Source organism: Diceros bicornis, chromosome 25 (assembly GCF_020826845.1).
Source record: "Diceros bicornis minor isolate mBicDic1 chromosome 25, mDicBic1.mat.cur, whole genome shotgun sequence".
Lineage (NCBI taxonomy): Eukaryota > Metazoa > Chordata > Mammalia > Perissodactyla > Rhinocerotidae > Diceros > Diceros bicornis.
This window is the reverse complement of record NC_080764.1, coordinates 18,992,845-19,010,364: the sequence shown is the minus strand read 5'-3', so window position 1 is coordinate 19,010,364 and position 17,520 is coordinate 18,992,845. Positions and strand designations below refer to the sequence as shown.

Below are 17,520 nucleotides of genomic sequence, written 5' to 3'. Positions count from 1 at the left end.
ACCTCACAGATAATCACAATCATGATTAGTGCTATAAAAACTTTAGCTCCTAATCTGTAAAATGACAAAGATAACATCGAACTTGGAAGGGTTGTTTTGAGATTTAAATGAATTACATAAATATATATAAAGTACTTCCCACAGCGCTGGCACAAAGCAACACTGAAAAAAAAAAAAGGGCAACCAAAAAAAGTAACACTGACTGAACTCTTAGAATTGTATTAGTACAATGTTAGACCTAAAAGAAACCCTAAGGGAATCATCTAGTTCACTGACTCGTAACTGTGTTTGTGTTATGGACTCCTTTGACAATCCGGCGAAACTTTTATTTATTTTTTTGTGAGGAAGATCAGCCCTGAGCTAACATCCATGCCAATCCTCTTTTTGCTGAGGAAGATTGGCCCTGGGCTAACATCCGTGCCCATCTTCCTCCACTTTATATGGGACGCCGCCACAGCATGGCCTGATAAGCGGTGCCTCAGTGGGCGGCCGGGATCTGAACCCCGGGCCGCCAGCAGCGGAGCGCGTGCACTTAACCGCTATGCCACGGGGCCGGCCCCTGGCGAAAATTTTATAGAGATCTTTCCCAATGAAAATATATATGCACGCAATATTTTGAATAGGATTTCTAGGTGCCCACAGATGCTGAAGCCAATCCATGTACTGGAATCCAGGGCTCTGGGAGAAAAACCCGAGTAGTCTGATCCTGCCATATAGTAAATCAAGGAAGAGCCAGGGCTGGCGAGTCCAGATTTCCTAGATTCCAGTCCCATGATCTTTCATTACAGCTCCTGTTGACGTCACCCAGATTCAGAGCTGAGATTCAAGCTGTAAGCACCATTATGGCTATACCAGCTATTAAAATATTTCAGCATTTTTGTCCTGGTTGGTAAATAATATACTATGTAAAAGCAGTAAAATTAATTAATAATATAAATTCTCTCATGGTGATTCCAACATTTTTCTGGTTTGATGCTAAAATACAAAGCTAGGAAGCCTACTGTAACCATCATGGCATATCTATATGTATGTATGATGTATGTACGAATCTAGCTAGCTATTTATGAGGAAACAGAAGCGCACAGCTGAGATGAGGAAATCCTATTCTATAAACCTGCAAAAGAAATGTCTCATTGTACCCAAGAGAAGAGTGACGTGTGGGTTCAAGGAGTAGCTGTGGAGGCTAACAGGGGCCACAGATGTTGGTGTGGGGCACAACCCTCCCGGCGAGGTAATGGTTCTTCAGTGAGATTAGGAAGTTTGCTTAATTTGACAACTTACGCACCGGTCGAGGTGGCCACCTCTTACAGTTGTGAAGAAATCTGTGTGACAGGTAATCTGCTTGAGATCCGATTTAATAGCCAGAAGAGCAGACAGCCCAGCCAGTGAGAGCACGAGCCCCCTCTGTCCTTTCCATCCTTCCCCACCTCCACCTCCCACAGCCAGTGTCCAGACAGAGGAGCCCTTGCTAGCCCATCCCCCTCCCCTCCCCATGCTCATCTACTCCATCGCAAGCTTTAGCAGATGAAGCCTCGGAGAGAGCACAGCCACTCCCCACACACCCCCCACCATCTTTTCCTCTCCCTCTGCTTTTGTCCAGGGGTAACTGGGCTCCAACCAGCTGCTGCCTCACTGGCTGGCACCAACTGTGTCCTGATGGGCCTGTGTGGGCTTCCCTGTTTCTCATACATCCTTGGTGGAGTGAGACAGACAAAGACAGACTTCAGGCTACGGCAACTAGGATCAGTGAATCCCCAGACTTCTCTGGCTCCCATCCTGACCAACAGTTACAGGGAGAGAGGATGGTAAGGGAAGGGTGGAGACTAAGAGTGGAAGGAAAAATTAAAAGCTGAGATGGAAATTATTAGAATGATTTGATAAATATGAAAATTATTAGAATGATTTGATAAATAATTTACACTACAGCTTATATTACTTGGTAAGAGTTTAGGGTACTTAAAGAATAAAATGGAATATATTTTCAAATTTTTATTTATAGATTAATTTACAGTAGTCTACTGGTTGGTAAATATTTTGATTATTACCTCTGCCCAGATTCCTGCAGTTTCAAGCTGAAAGGGATCATAGACATCTCTAATGCAATACTGTGACTTAAAAGAAGAGGAAAACGAAGCCCAGGAAGGTTAAGTAAATTAACAAAGGTTATACAGGTGGTTAATGTTAGAGCTGAGATTAGATCCCAGATTTTCTTATTTCTAACCATGTGATCTTAGAAGCAGCTGCACAAATATTTTTTAAGCCTATATTCCAAAAATTCCTGTATTTCTTTGTCTTTGAAATGCATTACATGAAATTACTTTTCTGCAACCATGTTCTCAACATCACGTCCCAGCTGAGCTAACATGAAAATGAGTGAACACACCCTAAGCTCACACTTGCTAGAGCGTTATAGGGGGCTACAGTCTTGTGTCCCAGGGACAGGAGAGGGTGGTGGGAGAGGAAGAGACATTCACCTGATATTAGAAAGAGCTGTAGATAATCTATATATAATCCACGGTTTAATGTATATGTAATTGACAATTTAATGTGTTCGTTTACATTAACACTAGTAACATTAACAAATTGAGGAAAATTCGTCTTAAATAAACATCTGACTATAATATATATAAAAAAGCTAAGTTTAGGGGATTTGCTTTTAAAAAATCAAAGTAAAAAAATAGCACCTAAGCTGGTTACCAGGGGCTAGGGGGCGGGGGGCAGGCACAGGGGTGGAGGGATGCACTTATATGGTGACTGACAAACAATAACGTACAACAAAAATTTCAGAATAGGGCCGGCCCTGTGGCTTAGCGGGTAAGTGCGCGCGCTCCGCTACTGGTGGCCCGAGTTCAGATCCCGGGCGCGCACCGATGCACCGCTTCTCCGGCCATGCTGAGGCCGCGTCCCACATACAGCAACTAGAAGGATGTGCAACTATGATGTACAACTATCTACTGGGGCTTTGGGGGGGGAAAAAAGGAGGAGGATTGGCAATAGATGTTAGCCCAGGGCCGGTCTTCCTCAGCAAAAAGAGGAGGATTACCACAGATGTTAGCTCAGGGCTGATCTTCCTCACAAAAAAAAAAAAAAAATTCAGAATAAAAAAAAAAGCTCAGCCCCCTCAGTATATGCAGATGGATCCTGTTTTAGGAAGATGTGCAAATCCTTAAGCTCTTAAAAACAGAATAATTAAGAAGTGAATTTCACATTAAAAAGGAATTTTAAAAGCACAGTGTGCTCCCTTAATGCATTTATATCATATAAAGAACATGTTAGCGAGTTAAAAAATGTCAGTTCATAAATTGAAATGTATATGCAGTGCTATAATTTCTGTCTTTTCTTTATCTGTGTTTTACACCTTTTTTATGGATAGCTTCCTCTGTATCTGCTTCACAGCAAACACTCCATCATCCTACAGTTAGTGGACAGTAACAGATGCAACTGAAATTCCTACCAGTTTAGTTTATCCTGAACACTATGATGACACAGTTATCTCAAGAACTTGTGACTGTAATCACGTAAGAGTCCTGTGGAAATGAAAAATTATGTTTGACTCCCAAATTAAAGAATTTATGTGTAAAAGAAAGTGTGAATAAATCTCAAATCAAATGTCAAAAAAAAAGAAATAGCACGTAAGCAATGGAGTACTAAATATTGATTTGTATAGCTATTAACTCAAATTCTGGCTCCATTACAAACTTATGATAGAAAATATTTTTTATATTTTTTCTATATTTTGTATATTATATATTTTTCATATTTGGAAGAACCTGATCAGTTTCTGGAGAATGAAAACTTTCAGAGGTCATGGGTATCTATTTATTCTACCACTTGTTCATGATACTAAATTATTGTTTTGGAGTTCCCTGAAACGATCAAATGGTAGATTTAATAGCAATATAATTTATTACACTCTGACATGTAACATCAAAGATCTACAAACAAATATGTGTATCACTTACCTGCTTTAAAGCCAAGTTGCCAATTATTAGGTTCCACTTTTCAATGGGTGAATCCATCTTCCCGATGTTTACCTGTTAAGGTGGATATTTTCAAGTATCACTGAATAATCTATACACTGTCTACTCTGTTTAAACAGCAATGAAATCTTAAAGCCAAAGATAATTCTTTAGTAAATCTGATGAGCTCACATTGCACTTTAAATATAAGTCTGAATTCACAACCAGTCTTGCATCTCACATTCAGCTTGCCTGAGATATTTAGAAGAAATAAATTTTTTTTTACTTAATAACTAGCCGAGTGGTTAGTACAATCTGTATGCCCACTGATGTTATTTTACCACTAACATCATCAAGTGTCATCCTAACAGGCCAAATTTTATGTATTGAGGTCCAATATAAATAATTACATAATTCTGAGCTGCTAGCATTTAATTCCACATCATGAAACTAATGTTATTTTAAGAATTATTGACCAAAACCTCAGATATAAACAAATCATTCATATGTACATATTTATATTTGAGTCATGACTAAAACTGTTAGCAATAAAAAAAATCATTACAGTTCACATATGAATTTCTTTTTTCTTTGGTGAGGAAGATTGGCCCTGAGCTAACATCTGTTGCCAGTCTTCCTCTTTTTGCTTGAGAAAGATTGTCCCTAAGCTAACATCTGTGCCAATCCTCCTCTATTTTGTATATGGGACGACGCCACAGCATGGCTTGATGAGGGGTGTGCAAGTCTGTGCCTGGGATCTGAACCCGCGAACCCCGGGCCGCTGAAGCGGAGTGTGCAAACTTAACCACTATGCCACTGGGCTAGGCCCCCCATATGAATTTTGATCATGTATCTCACTATTAACATTTATACATCTTTCTGCTAAATGCAAGAATACTCTCCAAAAAATAATATTGTTGTTCACATATTCAATTGCTCTGTAAGCTAAATCATACTTCTTAACCGCTTAGGATTCAAATAATGTATGTCCAAATCTGAAAAATTTTTCTAATGCAGTCACTTGGAAAGCATGAACAATCATTATTAAAAATACTATATTGTTGGGCCTGGCCCAGTGGCACAGCAGTAAAGTGCGCGCTCTGCTTCGGCGGCCCAGGGTTCGCCGGTTTGGATCCCAGGCACACACCGACACACCGCTTGTCAAGCCACGCTGTGGCAGCGTCCCATATAGAGTAGAGGAGGATGGGCACAGATGTTAGCCCAGGGACAATCTTTCTCAGCAAAAAAAAAAGAGGAGGATTGGCATCAGATGTTAGCTCAGGGCTGATCTTCCTCACAAAAAAACAAAAATACTATATTGGGCTGGGTTTCAATTATTCATCATCGGCTGGGTCAAGGAAAATAGCTGAATGGGTAAAGTGGGAGATACATAAGGATTGTTATTTATGGGTAGTTTTAACCATGGACAGACGAAAGTTTAGCTCACTGGCTTCAGACTAGCAGGTTAAGTGCTACAACCATCCACCTTTCCTTTATCAATTCAGAAAACAGATTCTATTCTCTAACCTCACTTTGGATTGTAGTCTCAAAGTATCCAGAAAATACAAATATTAAGATTTCTCAGTGTTTCAGAATAATTATTCATGCTGTCTTAATTTGTAGATTTCTTTCCTAAACCTGGAAATCTAAATTATTGATGAAATTTGTGTTTGTATCTCTAGCAACCTGGGTCTTTGCTCAAGTGAGTAATAAGGTACAAGCAATGTTTAAAGAGTGAACCTACCTCAGGTTTAGCGTTCAAGAAAGAGGTATGAGAGAAATTAGTGTTACAAATTAGCTCTGTTTTCCTGACCAAACCCAGACTGACAGAGCAACCTCACACTATTCAATTAATCTGTTTTATAAATGATGATGATCACAACCTCTAAGTCCCTTCCAGATCTAGAAGTCTCTGAATCTATAATCCTTTTAGTCTAAGATAAATAATAAACAGCAAGTTAATGTATTATATGAAATAAAATATATTTCGCATTTATGAAACATAATTTATGATGTGAAATCATAATGTATGAGGTGAAATAAAAAAACTAGAATATATTCACAAGTACTAATAACTTTTTTTAACAAAGCAAAGACTTTGAGAAGTAAGGATTAAAAACAACTAAACTAAAGAGAAATGTTGACTCAAATTTACCTAGTTAGGGAAAATAGTTATGGTATGGCATGCATTGCGGGTGGGGGTGGAGGTATGGCAGGACACAGAAAATTGACCTTTGTGGCCTCCATCTCCTAGAAACTGCACCAAGAACTGGGCTGACTCACTCTACTGTCCAGTGGCCTAGGATTAAGATGAACTATCTAAATTTTTTCAGAGTAGAGAGGAGGAAGCATGAATGTTCTGTCTAAAGGCTTTTGCTAGGTCTGCTTTTATTAGATTAGTTGACCTGATAGTGCTCAGCTAGAGAAACTAAGAACTTAGAAGGTGATAAACTATAGTAGGGTATGATCTGATAAAGTCTTCCATGTGACCTAGATTTATTTGAATTACTTATACCTTAAAGTACTAGAAAAACAGGCCAGTATTTTTGCACAGACACCAACTAGTTTTTTAGGAAAGAGTAGAGCTGAGGTGACCAGAGCCTGAAGATGTGATATACTTGGCCAACACAGTGGTTTCAAATTCTTGAATCTGAATGCCTTTAGGTGGAGTCTGCAATCTCTACTTTTTATAATCCCTACACCCTTCCTCCTCATAAATGTATGTTATATGTTATCTATCTGACACTGAAGAACATGAATTATGGGCAGGACTTAAAAGTCCTTTAAAATTATCATTTAAAATGGTAGAAGAAAATACCATAAACATGGGATATAAAAGTAGTATGGAACCACTCAGCTTAAAAAGCCTAAAATGTCTAAATATTATTCCCAACTAAAAGAAACCAGGGCTCCCTAAAGAAATGGTTGATTCCAGGGCTGGGACAGGGAAAGTATAAGAAAAACCTGAAATATCTTGTTGTGCCAGAAAGTATCAAAGTGCTCAAAAAATAATGGGGTCATGTCAAAAGGACACAGAACCAATTTGAAATGGCTTCCTCCTGGGAAAATCTGAGATAATTTGGGCATCAAAATGAATAATGGCAGTAATAGATTATAACCCATTGAATAAAATAAGAATCCATTGAGTGCATACTGAGGATGGATGGGTGGACAGATGGACGGATGGATGGATGGGTGGATAGACAGAAGGATGAATGGACGGATAGATGGATGGATGATAGATAGATAGGAAAGACAAGGGAGAGCTTTTCATTAGTAGAATGCCAACTAATAAATGTAAAAGGAATAACAGAATTAGAAAATCACCATTTAGCAACCTTCAAAGTAATAATGGATTCAGCCAAAAATCACTAACATATGCTAGGACAACTGGCTAAATTTGGTTAAGGAAAAGGATATTTCCACAATCTCCAAGTATCTTCCTACAGATTTCTTACTAATTAAAAAGGGGTAAAATGTAACTTTATATTGGAGAAACGTGGCAACACTGCTATTCAAATAATCAATGAGAAAAACTGTATGATACTATTTATATGAAATCATAAAAAAGTGACTGAAAGATCAGTGATTACTTGGGGCCAGAGGTGGTGGCAGGATTGACAGCAAAGGAGCACAAGGGAACCTTTTGGGGTGAGGGAAATGTTCTATATCTTGTTTGTGGTGGTAGTTACACAGTTTAATATATTTGTCAAAACTAATCAAATGATACACTTAATATGGGTGCATATTATTACATGTAAATTATACTTCAATAAGGTTAATTTTTAAAAAGTGAGTAAGATCATTTCATACAGCAATAATCATTTTTAAAAAATAACAAACATTTATACTTCTACTACCTGGCTTTGTCAAATATTAAAATTTGACCATATTTAGTATACCAATATATCACATATATGTTTAACATCATTATCTTGTCCCATAGGTATCTGAAGATCTATTTATATTTCTTCAATTTTTTTCCTCTCAGTTCTTCATACTGTATAACTTCTATCAATCTATAAATTTACAAATCCTTTCTTCTGCTATCACCAATCTGATATTGACCCCATCAAGTATACTTTTCTTTATGGTTAATGTAATTTTTACTCTAGAATTTCCATTTGATTCTTTTTTACAGTTTCCATATCTCTTTTAAGATTCCCTATCTGTTCACTAAGACACATTTGTTTAACTCTTTGAACATTTTTTCCTTTAGTTCTTTGAACATATTTATACCAGTTGCTTTGAAAGATTTTGTTAAATCCAACATGGGCCCACTTTGAGTCACCTTCCAATGACTGAATATGAATCACACTTTTGTGTTTCTTTCTACATCTAGTGATTTTTGGTTATACACTAGACAGTGTAATAATGTGTTATAACGACTCTGGATAATGTTATGTTCTTCTGAGGATTGTTGGATTTCCCTTCTAACAGGCAGTTAATTTGCCTAGACTCAAACTACAGACTCTCGTCTCTCTCACAGTGTGGAGCAGCTCATATTTCTGCTTCATTCTTTCAGTTACCAACTATTGCTTTTTAGCCTAGCCCTTTGGGGATCTCTCCTGAACCTGTGTAGTTTAATCGTCAGCCAAAGATTTGGACAGAATTTATATTCAGATTTTGGGGCTCATCCTTTCTGCAGTTTTCTTGCTGCTGGGATTTCCCCATAAACTTCTACCTGCTCTGTTAGCTCTAAGCTCTTTTATCTGATAATTCAAGCCAATAAAACTTCAACTTTCTGCCACTATAGCAATACATAAGTCACAGAAGGCACTTAGTCAAAAAAGCAAAAAACTCACAAATCTTAGCGAGTACATTTGTCTTTCAAGCATAGGCCCCTCTCACATTTCTGTTTACTTTTTTTTGCCACATTCCCTGACCTCTGCCACTTCAAGCCGGTAAGACTGTGGGTTTTCTGGCACATGAATTCCAGGGGTTGGGGAACTCCTTCAGGCAAAAAAGCCACGAGTTTTGTAATTCTTACCTATTGTAGTTGTGGTCTTTCAAGGGTAAATTCTAGTTTCTCTCTGCTTTTGATCATTTTCCACTGCCTTCAAATAATTTGTCTAGATTTTATAATTATTAATCTCTGGGAATGTTCACTCAACCACTTCATTAAACCATTAACTGGAATTGGGAACCTTGTTATATATTTTTACATGCTTGAAATATTTTATAATAAAACATAATATACTAAAACACACACATACACACCCTAATATCTTTCTGAATGTACAGGGGTGATGCATATGCTCATAATCTCGATTGTTGTGGTTTCACAGGTATATACTATGTATTAAAACTCATCAAATTGTAGATTTTGAATTTATGCAGTTTCTTGTATGTCAATTATACCTCATAAAGCTTCAAGGTAAGGGAGGAGCTAAAAATCTAGTTGATTGAAACAGTTTTAGATTAAAGATGAGTATTTCTAAACCACAAAGCTATGGCTAGAGGTTAGTATTTGTAACTTAAGAAACATATCTTAAAATGAAGAACTAATAGGAATATGAAATCTATTTCTATCTAACAATCAGATCGTATGACAAGAACATGTAAAATTTAGAATTATACCAAATTTAGGAAGGAATATTGAGATTGTAACTGTATCTAAATTATGCCACAGTTATTCATATCATTATTTGGGGCTTTAATTTTTCTTTATTTTACAAGTTTTACAATTTGAATTGGAAGTCTAACATAAAATTATTATAGAAAGAGGCCTTGCCAACTTCTTTCTATACCTCCACTGGAATGTAAACTCACTGAAGGCAGGAGCATTTTCTGTTCTGTTTATCGCTGATTCCCTAGCACACAGAGCAGTGCTTGGCATATCATAAGGGCTTGAAAAGATTTTTTGAATTAGAAAGGTAGAATATTACAAAATAATTTCAGAGAATCAAGAGTTCTCTGAGAAGAGGTCTGAGGCAACAGAAATCAGTTTTACCTAGAATGGAAAAGTGCTCATCAAATTGTGCTAGGCAATTTGCTCCTGGGAAATAGTTTTACAGGCCTTTTTTTTTTTTTTTTTTTTTTAAATACTGTCTTTAGGATAGTGAATACCATTTTTAAATACTGTCTTTAGGACTAAAACTTTAGGACAGTGAATACCTCTTATATCTAGCATTTAGAAGCAGAAAATTTTAGGCGTCAGATAATAGAACTTAAACCCAACAATTTATAGAACCACTGTACTTGGTTTATTTTCCAATTATATATTACTGTTATATAGCTATAACAATATCTACTATAATATGTATCTACTGTTGAAAAGATAAAAATCCAGGAAAAATTATTCAAGTTAATCATCATACCTTTAGAAATAAATTTTGACTCAAGTAAAAGGGCAAGATAAAGTTGATTTAATCATTATTAAATTTCCTTTGTTAAAATAGAAAACCTATTTTATTGAAATATCTTTTTATCCATGAACATTTAATCTTTAGCTTTATAGAATAACAAGTTTTGAAGACAATTGACCTTCAACAGATTGAGTGAGTAGGCTGTATCTGATAACATGTTTTAAGTTCTCTATCCTTATACTTACCCAAGGCCTTCCTTATAGTCCTATAAGCTCATTTATCCTGATTCTCTGGCAGACTATCATAAAAATGAGAAAAGACCCTTTAATGGAGAAAAAGATGAAAGTAATCATAGATTGGCCTTCTATAGCTATAATGATTTTTACTCCTACTTTTATAAGTGAAAATAAATAATATATAGGAAAATTATAAAATTTTAAAAAGATTTATTTTTTTGCACATAGATGAAAAAACTGACTTTCAAATAGTGCTTGTTTTAAGTTAAAAAATAAAAATTACACTCATTCACCCTTCTTCCTGGAACCGGGGAGTACAGTTAGGAATCTGCTACAGCAGTCCAATTAGAGACAATAGGCAACAAAATTAAGGTAGTGGCAGGTGGAGCATAAGAGAAAGGGAAGAAGGATTTCATAGGTGGAACTGACAGTCTAGACAGTAGCTGGATAGAGGTCGGGGGGTGATTGGTAATGTTAATAAACTGATAAATATAGAAAGTATGGTCGGCGTAAGAGAAGATGAGCTTAGTTTTGAATGGAGTGAGTGGTACAGACAATTGAAAATTCAGCTCTAGAGCTTAGGAAAAAGACTAGAGATATGGATCTGAGCGTCAGAAATGTGCAAGCAGTGGTGGACTACGTGAAATTACTGACGAAGAACATGTAAAATGGGGTACTAAAACTTCAAGAAAACCTCATATCAAAAGGATGAGCAAAGAAAAAGAAACCAAAAAGTAGACTAAGAAGTCATGGAAAAGATGGGAGAATGAGGAGAGTGTGGGGTCTCAAAGTCAAGGGTAATAAAAACTTCAAGTAGAGAACAGAAGAGTCTACAGAAGGTGAGGCTCTGGGGATTTTGCTATAAAGAAGTCATTAACCTAGGGCTGCTGTAACAGTCGATAGAGTAACAGAATTGGACTACAGCTGACAAAGATTCTCTAGCATTTTGTAAGAATGGTAGTACACTGCCTAGCAAACTTGAGAGCAAATTCTCTAAGCAGTTAAAACACCCCAACTGGATGAATATGCCACGTTACCATCGCTTGACAAGTTACTACGTTTTCTATTTACTAATTTGTGTACTTTTACCCCTCCCAAATCCAGAGAAAACTTCAAGTGACTACTCCCAGTCTTTAATTTCAGCTAATCCACCAGCCAATTCTGCTGGTTCTCTCCGAAAATTAGTTCTGGATTCCAACTATGTCTCACTATATCCACTGCCACCACCCTGATCCAAGCCAGCATCATCTCTAGGCTGTATTATTGCAACAGACTCTCAACTTGTCTCCCTGCTTCAGTCCTTGGCCCCCTATAGCCCTGTCTCAACACAAGAGTCAAAATAATCTGTTAAAAATATCAGGTTACATCACTCCTCTGTTCAAAACCTTCCAAGCGCTTCCCATATCACACAATAGCCAAAGTCCTTACCAGGGCCCACAAGGTGATCTCATGCCCTGTGATTTTTCCCTTCTCTCACTCGGTCCCAGCTCTACTGGCCTCCATGCTGTTCATTTAACATAGTGGTTCTCAAACCTTAATGTGCATAGGAATCGTTTGGAGAGCCTGTTAAAATACAGATTGCAGAGCCACAGCCCTAAAGTTTCTGATTCAGTAGCTCTGGAGTGGGACTGGGAATCTGCCTTTCTCACAAGCTGCTGATGCCGCTGATCAGACAACCACACTTTGAGAACCACTGATCTAACACATCAACAACATGCCCTCAGCATTGCCTGAACTTTCCTATCTCAAATAACCACAAAAAATAAAAGTAAACAAATTAGTAGATGAAAAAGTAGTAACTCGTGGCATCAAGCTGCAGACAAATAATACAACCAGACGTTTGAGAGAAATACCTAACATAAAGTATGGACACCACAACACATAAACTAAAGTTCACATAAAAAGATTAAGGGGCCGGCCCAGTGGCGCAAGCGGTTAAGTGCGTGCGCTCCGCTGCAGCAGTCCGGGGTTCGCTGGTTCGGATCCCGGGTGGGCACCAATGCACCGCTTGCTAAGCCATGCTGTGGCGGCGTCCCACATAAAGTAGAGGAAGATGGGCATGGATGTTAGCCCAGGGCCAGTCTTCCTCAGCAAAAAAAAAAAAGAGGAGGATTGGCATTGGATGTTAGCTCAGGGCTAGTCTTCCTCACCAAAAAAAAAAAAAAGATTAAGATTAAATTCACCTTTACTCAATTTTATTGGTAATACGTGATCAAATTAAACAGAATTTAATTTGAACCGTGTGTAGACTTTCTTAACCAGGTTCCCTACAGCATGGCCCATTTCAAAATGGACTGGTGTGTTTAATCTATTATTTGAATCTAAACAAAAGCTCAAGAATGCTGCTTTTAGAAATATTTTCTTTGAGGTAAGCTAGCCAAAATTTCAGTGTTCCCGGAAAAGTTATCAAGTTGCTTAAATGTTTGTATGCTTAACTATATTTATCAGAACAAAGTTCATTTTCCAACAAAATGAAACTAAAGCCACCTTTTAACTCTCATTCTAATAACTTTCTTCTCCCTTAAATGCTGCCACTTGCTTATCAAGCCCTCATTATTCTCCTCTCCTGCTAAAAAGCCTCTTGGATTGAGCTGCCACCAGTTCTTAAACCCACCAGCAAGCCACCAGTTCTTAAAACATTACACAAGTGTAGACCACTGGGAAAAGATGGCAGATGGAACTCATGTATATAATTTTACTAACTCTAAAAACCTTAGCAAAACTACATAAAAGTTTTTGTTTTGTTTTTTTAGACAAAAGCTAGAGGGTTTACTGGACACACATTCCTGCTGGATGCCAAATGGCCAAGTGTTAAAAATCAATATTCAGCTGACACCACATGTCACCACTGTATCGTAAGCTTCTGGGTTTACTTCTGGGTCGTAAACTACTAGAACAAATGTGAAATTTAATCAAATTTTAAAAATTGTATTACCATTTTGTTATTATTATTGTTGTTGTTTTGCTGAGGAAGATTCGCCCTGAGCTAACATCTGTTGTCAATCTTCCTCTCTTTGCTTGAGGAAAATTCGCCCTGAGCTAACATCCGTGCCAATCTTCCCCTATTTTGTATGTGGGACACCACCACAGCATGGCTGGCAAGTGGTGTAGGTCTATGCCCAGGATCTGAACGTGCGAACCTGGGCTGCCGAAGCGGAGCATGCTGAACTTAACTACTAGGCCACAGGGCCGGTCCCTATTAATATATATATATATTTTCTGATGAGGAAGATTGGCCCCGTGTTAACATCTATTGCCAATCTTCCTCTTTATTCGCTTGAGGAAGACTAGCCCTGAGCTAACATCTGTGCCAATCTTCTATTTTGTATGTGGGTCACCACCACAGCATGGCTGGTGAGTGATGTAGGTCTGCAGCCAGGATCCAAACCAGCAAACCCAGGCTGCCAAAGCAGAGCACGTGGAACTTCAGCCACCGGGCCAGCCCCAATCCCTATTAATTTTTTAAAAAATAATTTCTTAGCACTGAGAGCTGCGAGATTGATCCTGTGGTCACTATACTTCATATTTGTGATACTACATAGATGCTCACTTTCAGACAAAGTCATTAGAGAATCAAGATGGTTTTTGCCTAGGTTTGCCAGTCTAGATACTGCTGAGAATGAAAGTGTTACCAAATTATTACGCTTTCTTTCTTCTCATATCACAACTGATAAAAGACTTATCTCCTCTTTAATTTCTAGGTTTGAAGATTTGGTTGATAGTGATGATGCAATTTCATTGAAATAATTCCATAAACTCAAGTTTTGTACACTACTTGATGAATGGTGCTTTCTAAATATTTTCAGATGAGTCTAAGATTGTTGCCCTAATTTATATGTTTTTATTTTAATATTTTTATACGTACTTACTGCTTCACATGATCACTTGAGGAAAATCTGTCTTTAAATCTCGGATCTAAAAGTGCAACAATAGAGTGATGTAACTGGCTTCCAAGACACCAAAAAAATAATGAATTTCCATCTATGTCTTGGCTTTTATTGCATCCATGCCAACTTCAGTATCTTCTCAAGAGCAGAATGATGATAGGACTTTTACAGCAGACATTATGTAAAAAATACTTGTATGCTTCAAGGTATATCCACTTGGTTACCTAAGAAAGTTCTAGTAAAAGAACTGCCTTCTCTGTAACCACTTGTTATTAGTAAGTCCTATTATTGTTACTTTCAGAGTCCAATATTAAGGCTATTTTGTTCAAGCAACAATTTTTAATATATAACATCTCTTCCAGCTTGTTTTAATATCTTGCAGAAGTATATTACAAGGCAGCTTCAAAATCTCTTCTATGTTATATAATTTTCCTTAGGCCAAAAGAAGTTTTCACTCCTGGAGTCTAGAATCAGTACTACTCTAAATCTGCTAAGAGGGGCCCCAGCTCTGAGACCCATGGCTTAGAGGGCCCCACTCTGGCCCTCCTGTAGCTATGCCACACACCACAGGGTGAGGAGTGCATAGGGCCCAAGTAGTGTGCTCACACAAAGCCTGTGCCTCATCCCCGTCTAGGGGATGCTCCAGATACCTAGGACCATAAAGTTCTAACCAAATTGCCTGGAACCCAATGCCAGGGCCTGTTCCTGAAGTCAAGCCTCCTGAAGGCAGACGATGCCACCATTTGGTGCATGCTCAACCCAAAGAGTGCTCAAGGGGTGGCTGTTTGCTGGGGGTATAGATGGAGCTTGGACATGGGGCCTGACGTATGTGTGAGGTCTTTCAAAACACAGGACATAGAGCCAAGGGTAGGGGAGGAAGGCGGGCAGGCCTCAGACTGGGGGCTGGCTCTCTCCACAACATCATGTTACAAAACAGAACCTAAAAAGGCCAAGAATTCATAATTTGATTTTGGACTTCCAGATCTTCATGAGGATATATTTGCCAAAGTAGAAAGACAGAGATTTTTTTTTAAGTCTGTAAGCTTGTTGTATAATTTTAAACTATGTAGCTATGTAGACATATGTTATATGAGCCCCTGCTTGTATTCCTGCCCCAGGCCCAACTGTTAAAGTGAACCTGTCTAGAATTGTTATAAATATTTGATATTATGACACTGACATCATCACTGATTAGACACAATAGTAACCTGGAACGATCTTTTCCCAGATTTTGATACGGCTGACTCACTTTTATTATTCAAGTGCCAGTTTACACATCACCTCTCAGAGAAGTCTTCCCTAAGCACTTAATATAAAGCAGCCCTCATGAATCACCCTTCATCACATTGCCCTGTTTTATTTTTTTCACTGCCCTTACCAATATCTGAAATTATTTTTGGAAATTCCACCACAGCAGGGACCTTGCCTGCCTTGTTATTCATTTATAGACTAGCGGATTCTTGTTTTATGCGATCAGTTATAATCTGTAACTATCATTTATTTTGTGGCTCAGATTGTCCCTGATCTGGCTACTATGGTAGCTTGTATCCTTTTGTCACGGCTCCATCTTTTTTTTTTAGCATTTCTTACTTTCTGGCACCACAAAATGTTCCAGGGTCATCTTATACTTTTATGCTCCAGCCCAAGGAGCCCTAGTTTCTATTATTCTCCAGTCTCTTTAATCTTCAATAATTACAATGATTCCATGCAAAATTATAGACTAAAGTGAATTTACCAAAGTTGTTCTACTCTATGAGGTTTGGCTCCACCTTAGTGACTAGCTGATAACCCCAGACACCATCTCTAGCTCACCAAACAACTACAGAGACAAGAAATAGGACCATATCTTTAAATAATAATATTTTAAAATAATGAATATCAAAAGTTTAAAAATATCAAATACCAAAAAAAAAGCGTTTTTGGTGCTAAGACCAAGACCCGAGGAGAACATCCTCACAATGTAGAAGAGGAGACTATTAGGTTTTTGTTACTGCTGTTATGTATTGGTTTTATAAACTTGGACAGAGTTATCCTGTGCAGGTAAAAGGGGAAGTTCTGTAATGTGACTTATTCCATTATATACTAGTTCTGTGTACTCAGGAAAGTTACTCTACTGCCAAATTGCCCTAGAATTAAAGAAGGCAAGTACACTACTTCTCAGGATAAAGGAGGGCCTATAATTCTCAGATGAGACAACACAGAGAACTTTCAGGGTATGATATCAGGCACAAATATTAGCATAGCCCTTAGGCCCAGGAATTTATCAGACAGAGGAAAAAACTTCTCCTTAATAACAGTATAGGTAATATACACACTTTGAAGTAGGAAAAAACTTACTGCAGTGGATAATCTGGATGCCAACGTCATTTCCAAGTTCCCTTTGAGACCAAGAAGTGCAGGAACTAAAATGAAAACTTCTGTTACTTTTTTGAATACCTCCCAGTGCTGTAAGAAAAAAAAAATAGAATTTTCTGGCACTCTTTAAAAAACACTTTAGAACAAAGACATTTCTAAAAATCTCAAGCTTTATTTCCAATGTTGCATTTACATTTTGAATGACTACATAGGTCGTTTAATCAGTGAACATTTAGCTTAACCTATTCTCCAGAGCTCTGAAACCTTGAGTTACTTTAGAAGATGCAGTTCGAGTTGGGAGTGATAGCTGACATAGTCACTACATTCCAAAATACATCTAGCTTGTTACACAACTCGGATACTCTTAAATTTTACTTTATCCTTTTATGATGGCAAGAGTGAATGTAACTAGTGGTTAAGAGCACAGACTCAGGAACCAGATAACCTGGATTTGAATCTTGGTTCCAACACTAATTACAACCACCTCACAGGATAATTACAGTATTATTCTCTAATTTCACAAATGAAGAAATAAAGGTTCAGAGAAGTTAAATGATTTTCCCAAGGTCAAAAGATGGGACCTAGAACTGATTTCAAGAGTTCTGAGTCATCCCATGTTCTGGTTCCCATTTTAGGGTGTAAGGCAAGAGGCTGCAGAGCACAGAATCATAAAAAGAAAGGGGACGCTGAGGCAGCTAGTGCCAAAAATAAATTTCACCTACTTACAAATTTTGCCATGATACAGACATGTTCTCTGATGCTATGGAGATTATTA

At 37.7% G+C, this 17,520-nt stretch overlaps 1 protein-coding gene across 2 annotated transcripts in view; it reads right to left on the bottom strand.

The window, feature by feature from the left end:
- SLC41A2 (solute carrier family 41 member 2) overlaps nucleotides 1-17,520 on the bottom strand; it is a 131,862-nt gene that overhangs the window by 72,206 nt on the left and 42,136 nt on the right. For both annotated transcript variants that reach the window (XM_058568525.1, XM_058568526.1), the window contains exons 3-4: nucleotides 16,728-16,835; nucleotides 3,963-4,034 (exon numbers count right to left, since the gene is read on the bottom strand). In XM_058568525.1, coding sequence (XP_058424508.1) covers nucleotides 3,963-4,034; nucleotides 16,728-16,835 — 180 coding nt within the window. The remainder of the gene's footprint in view (nucleotides 1-3,962; nucleotides 4,035-16,727; nucleotides 16,836-17,520) is intronic.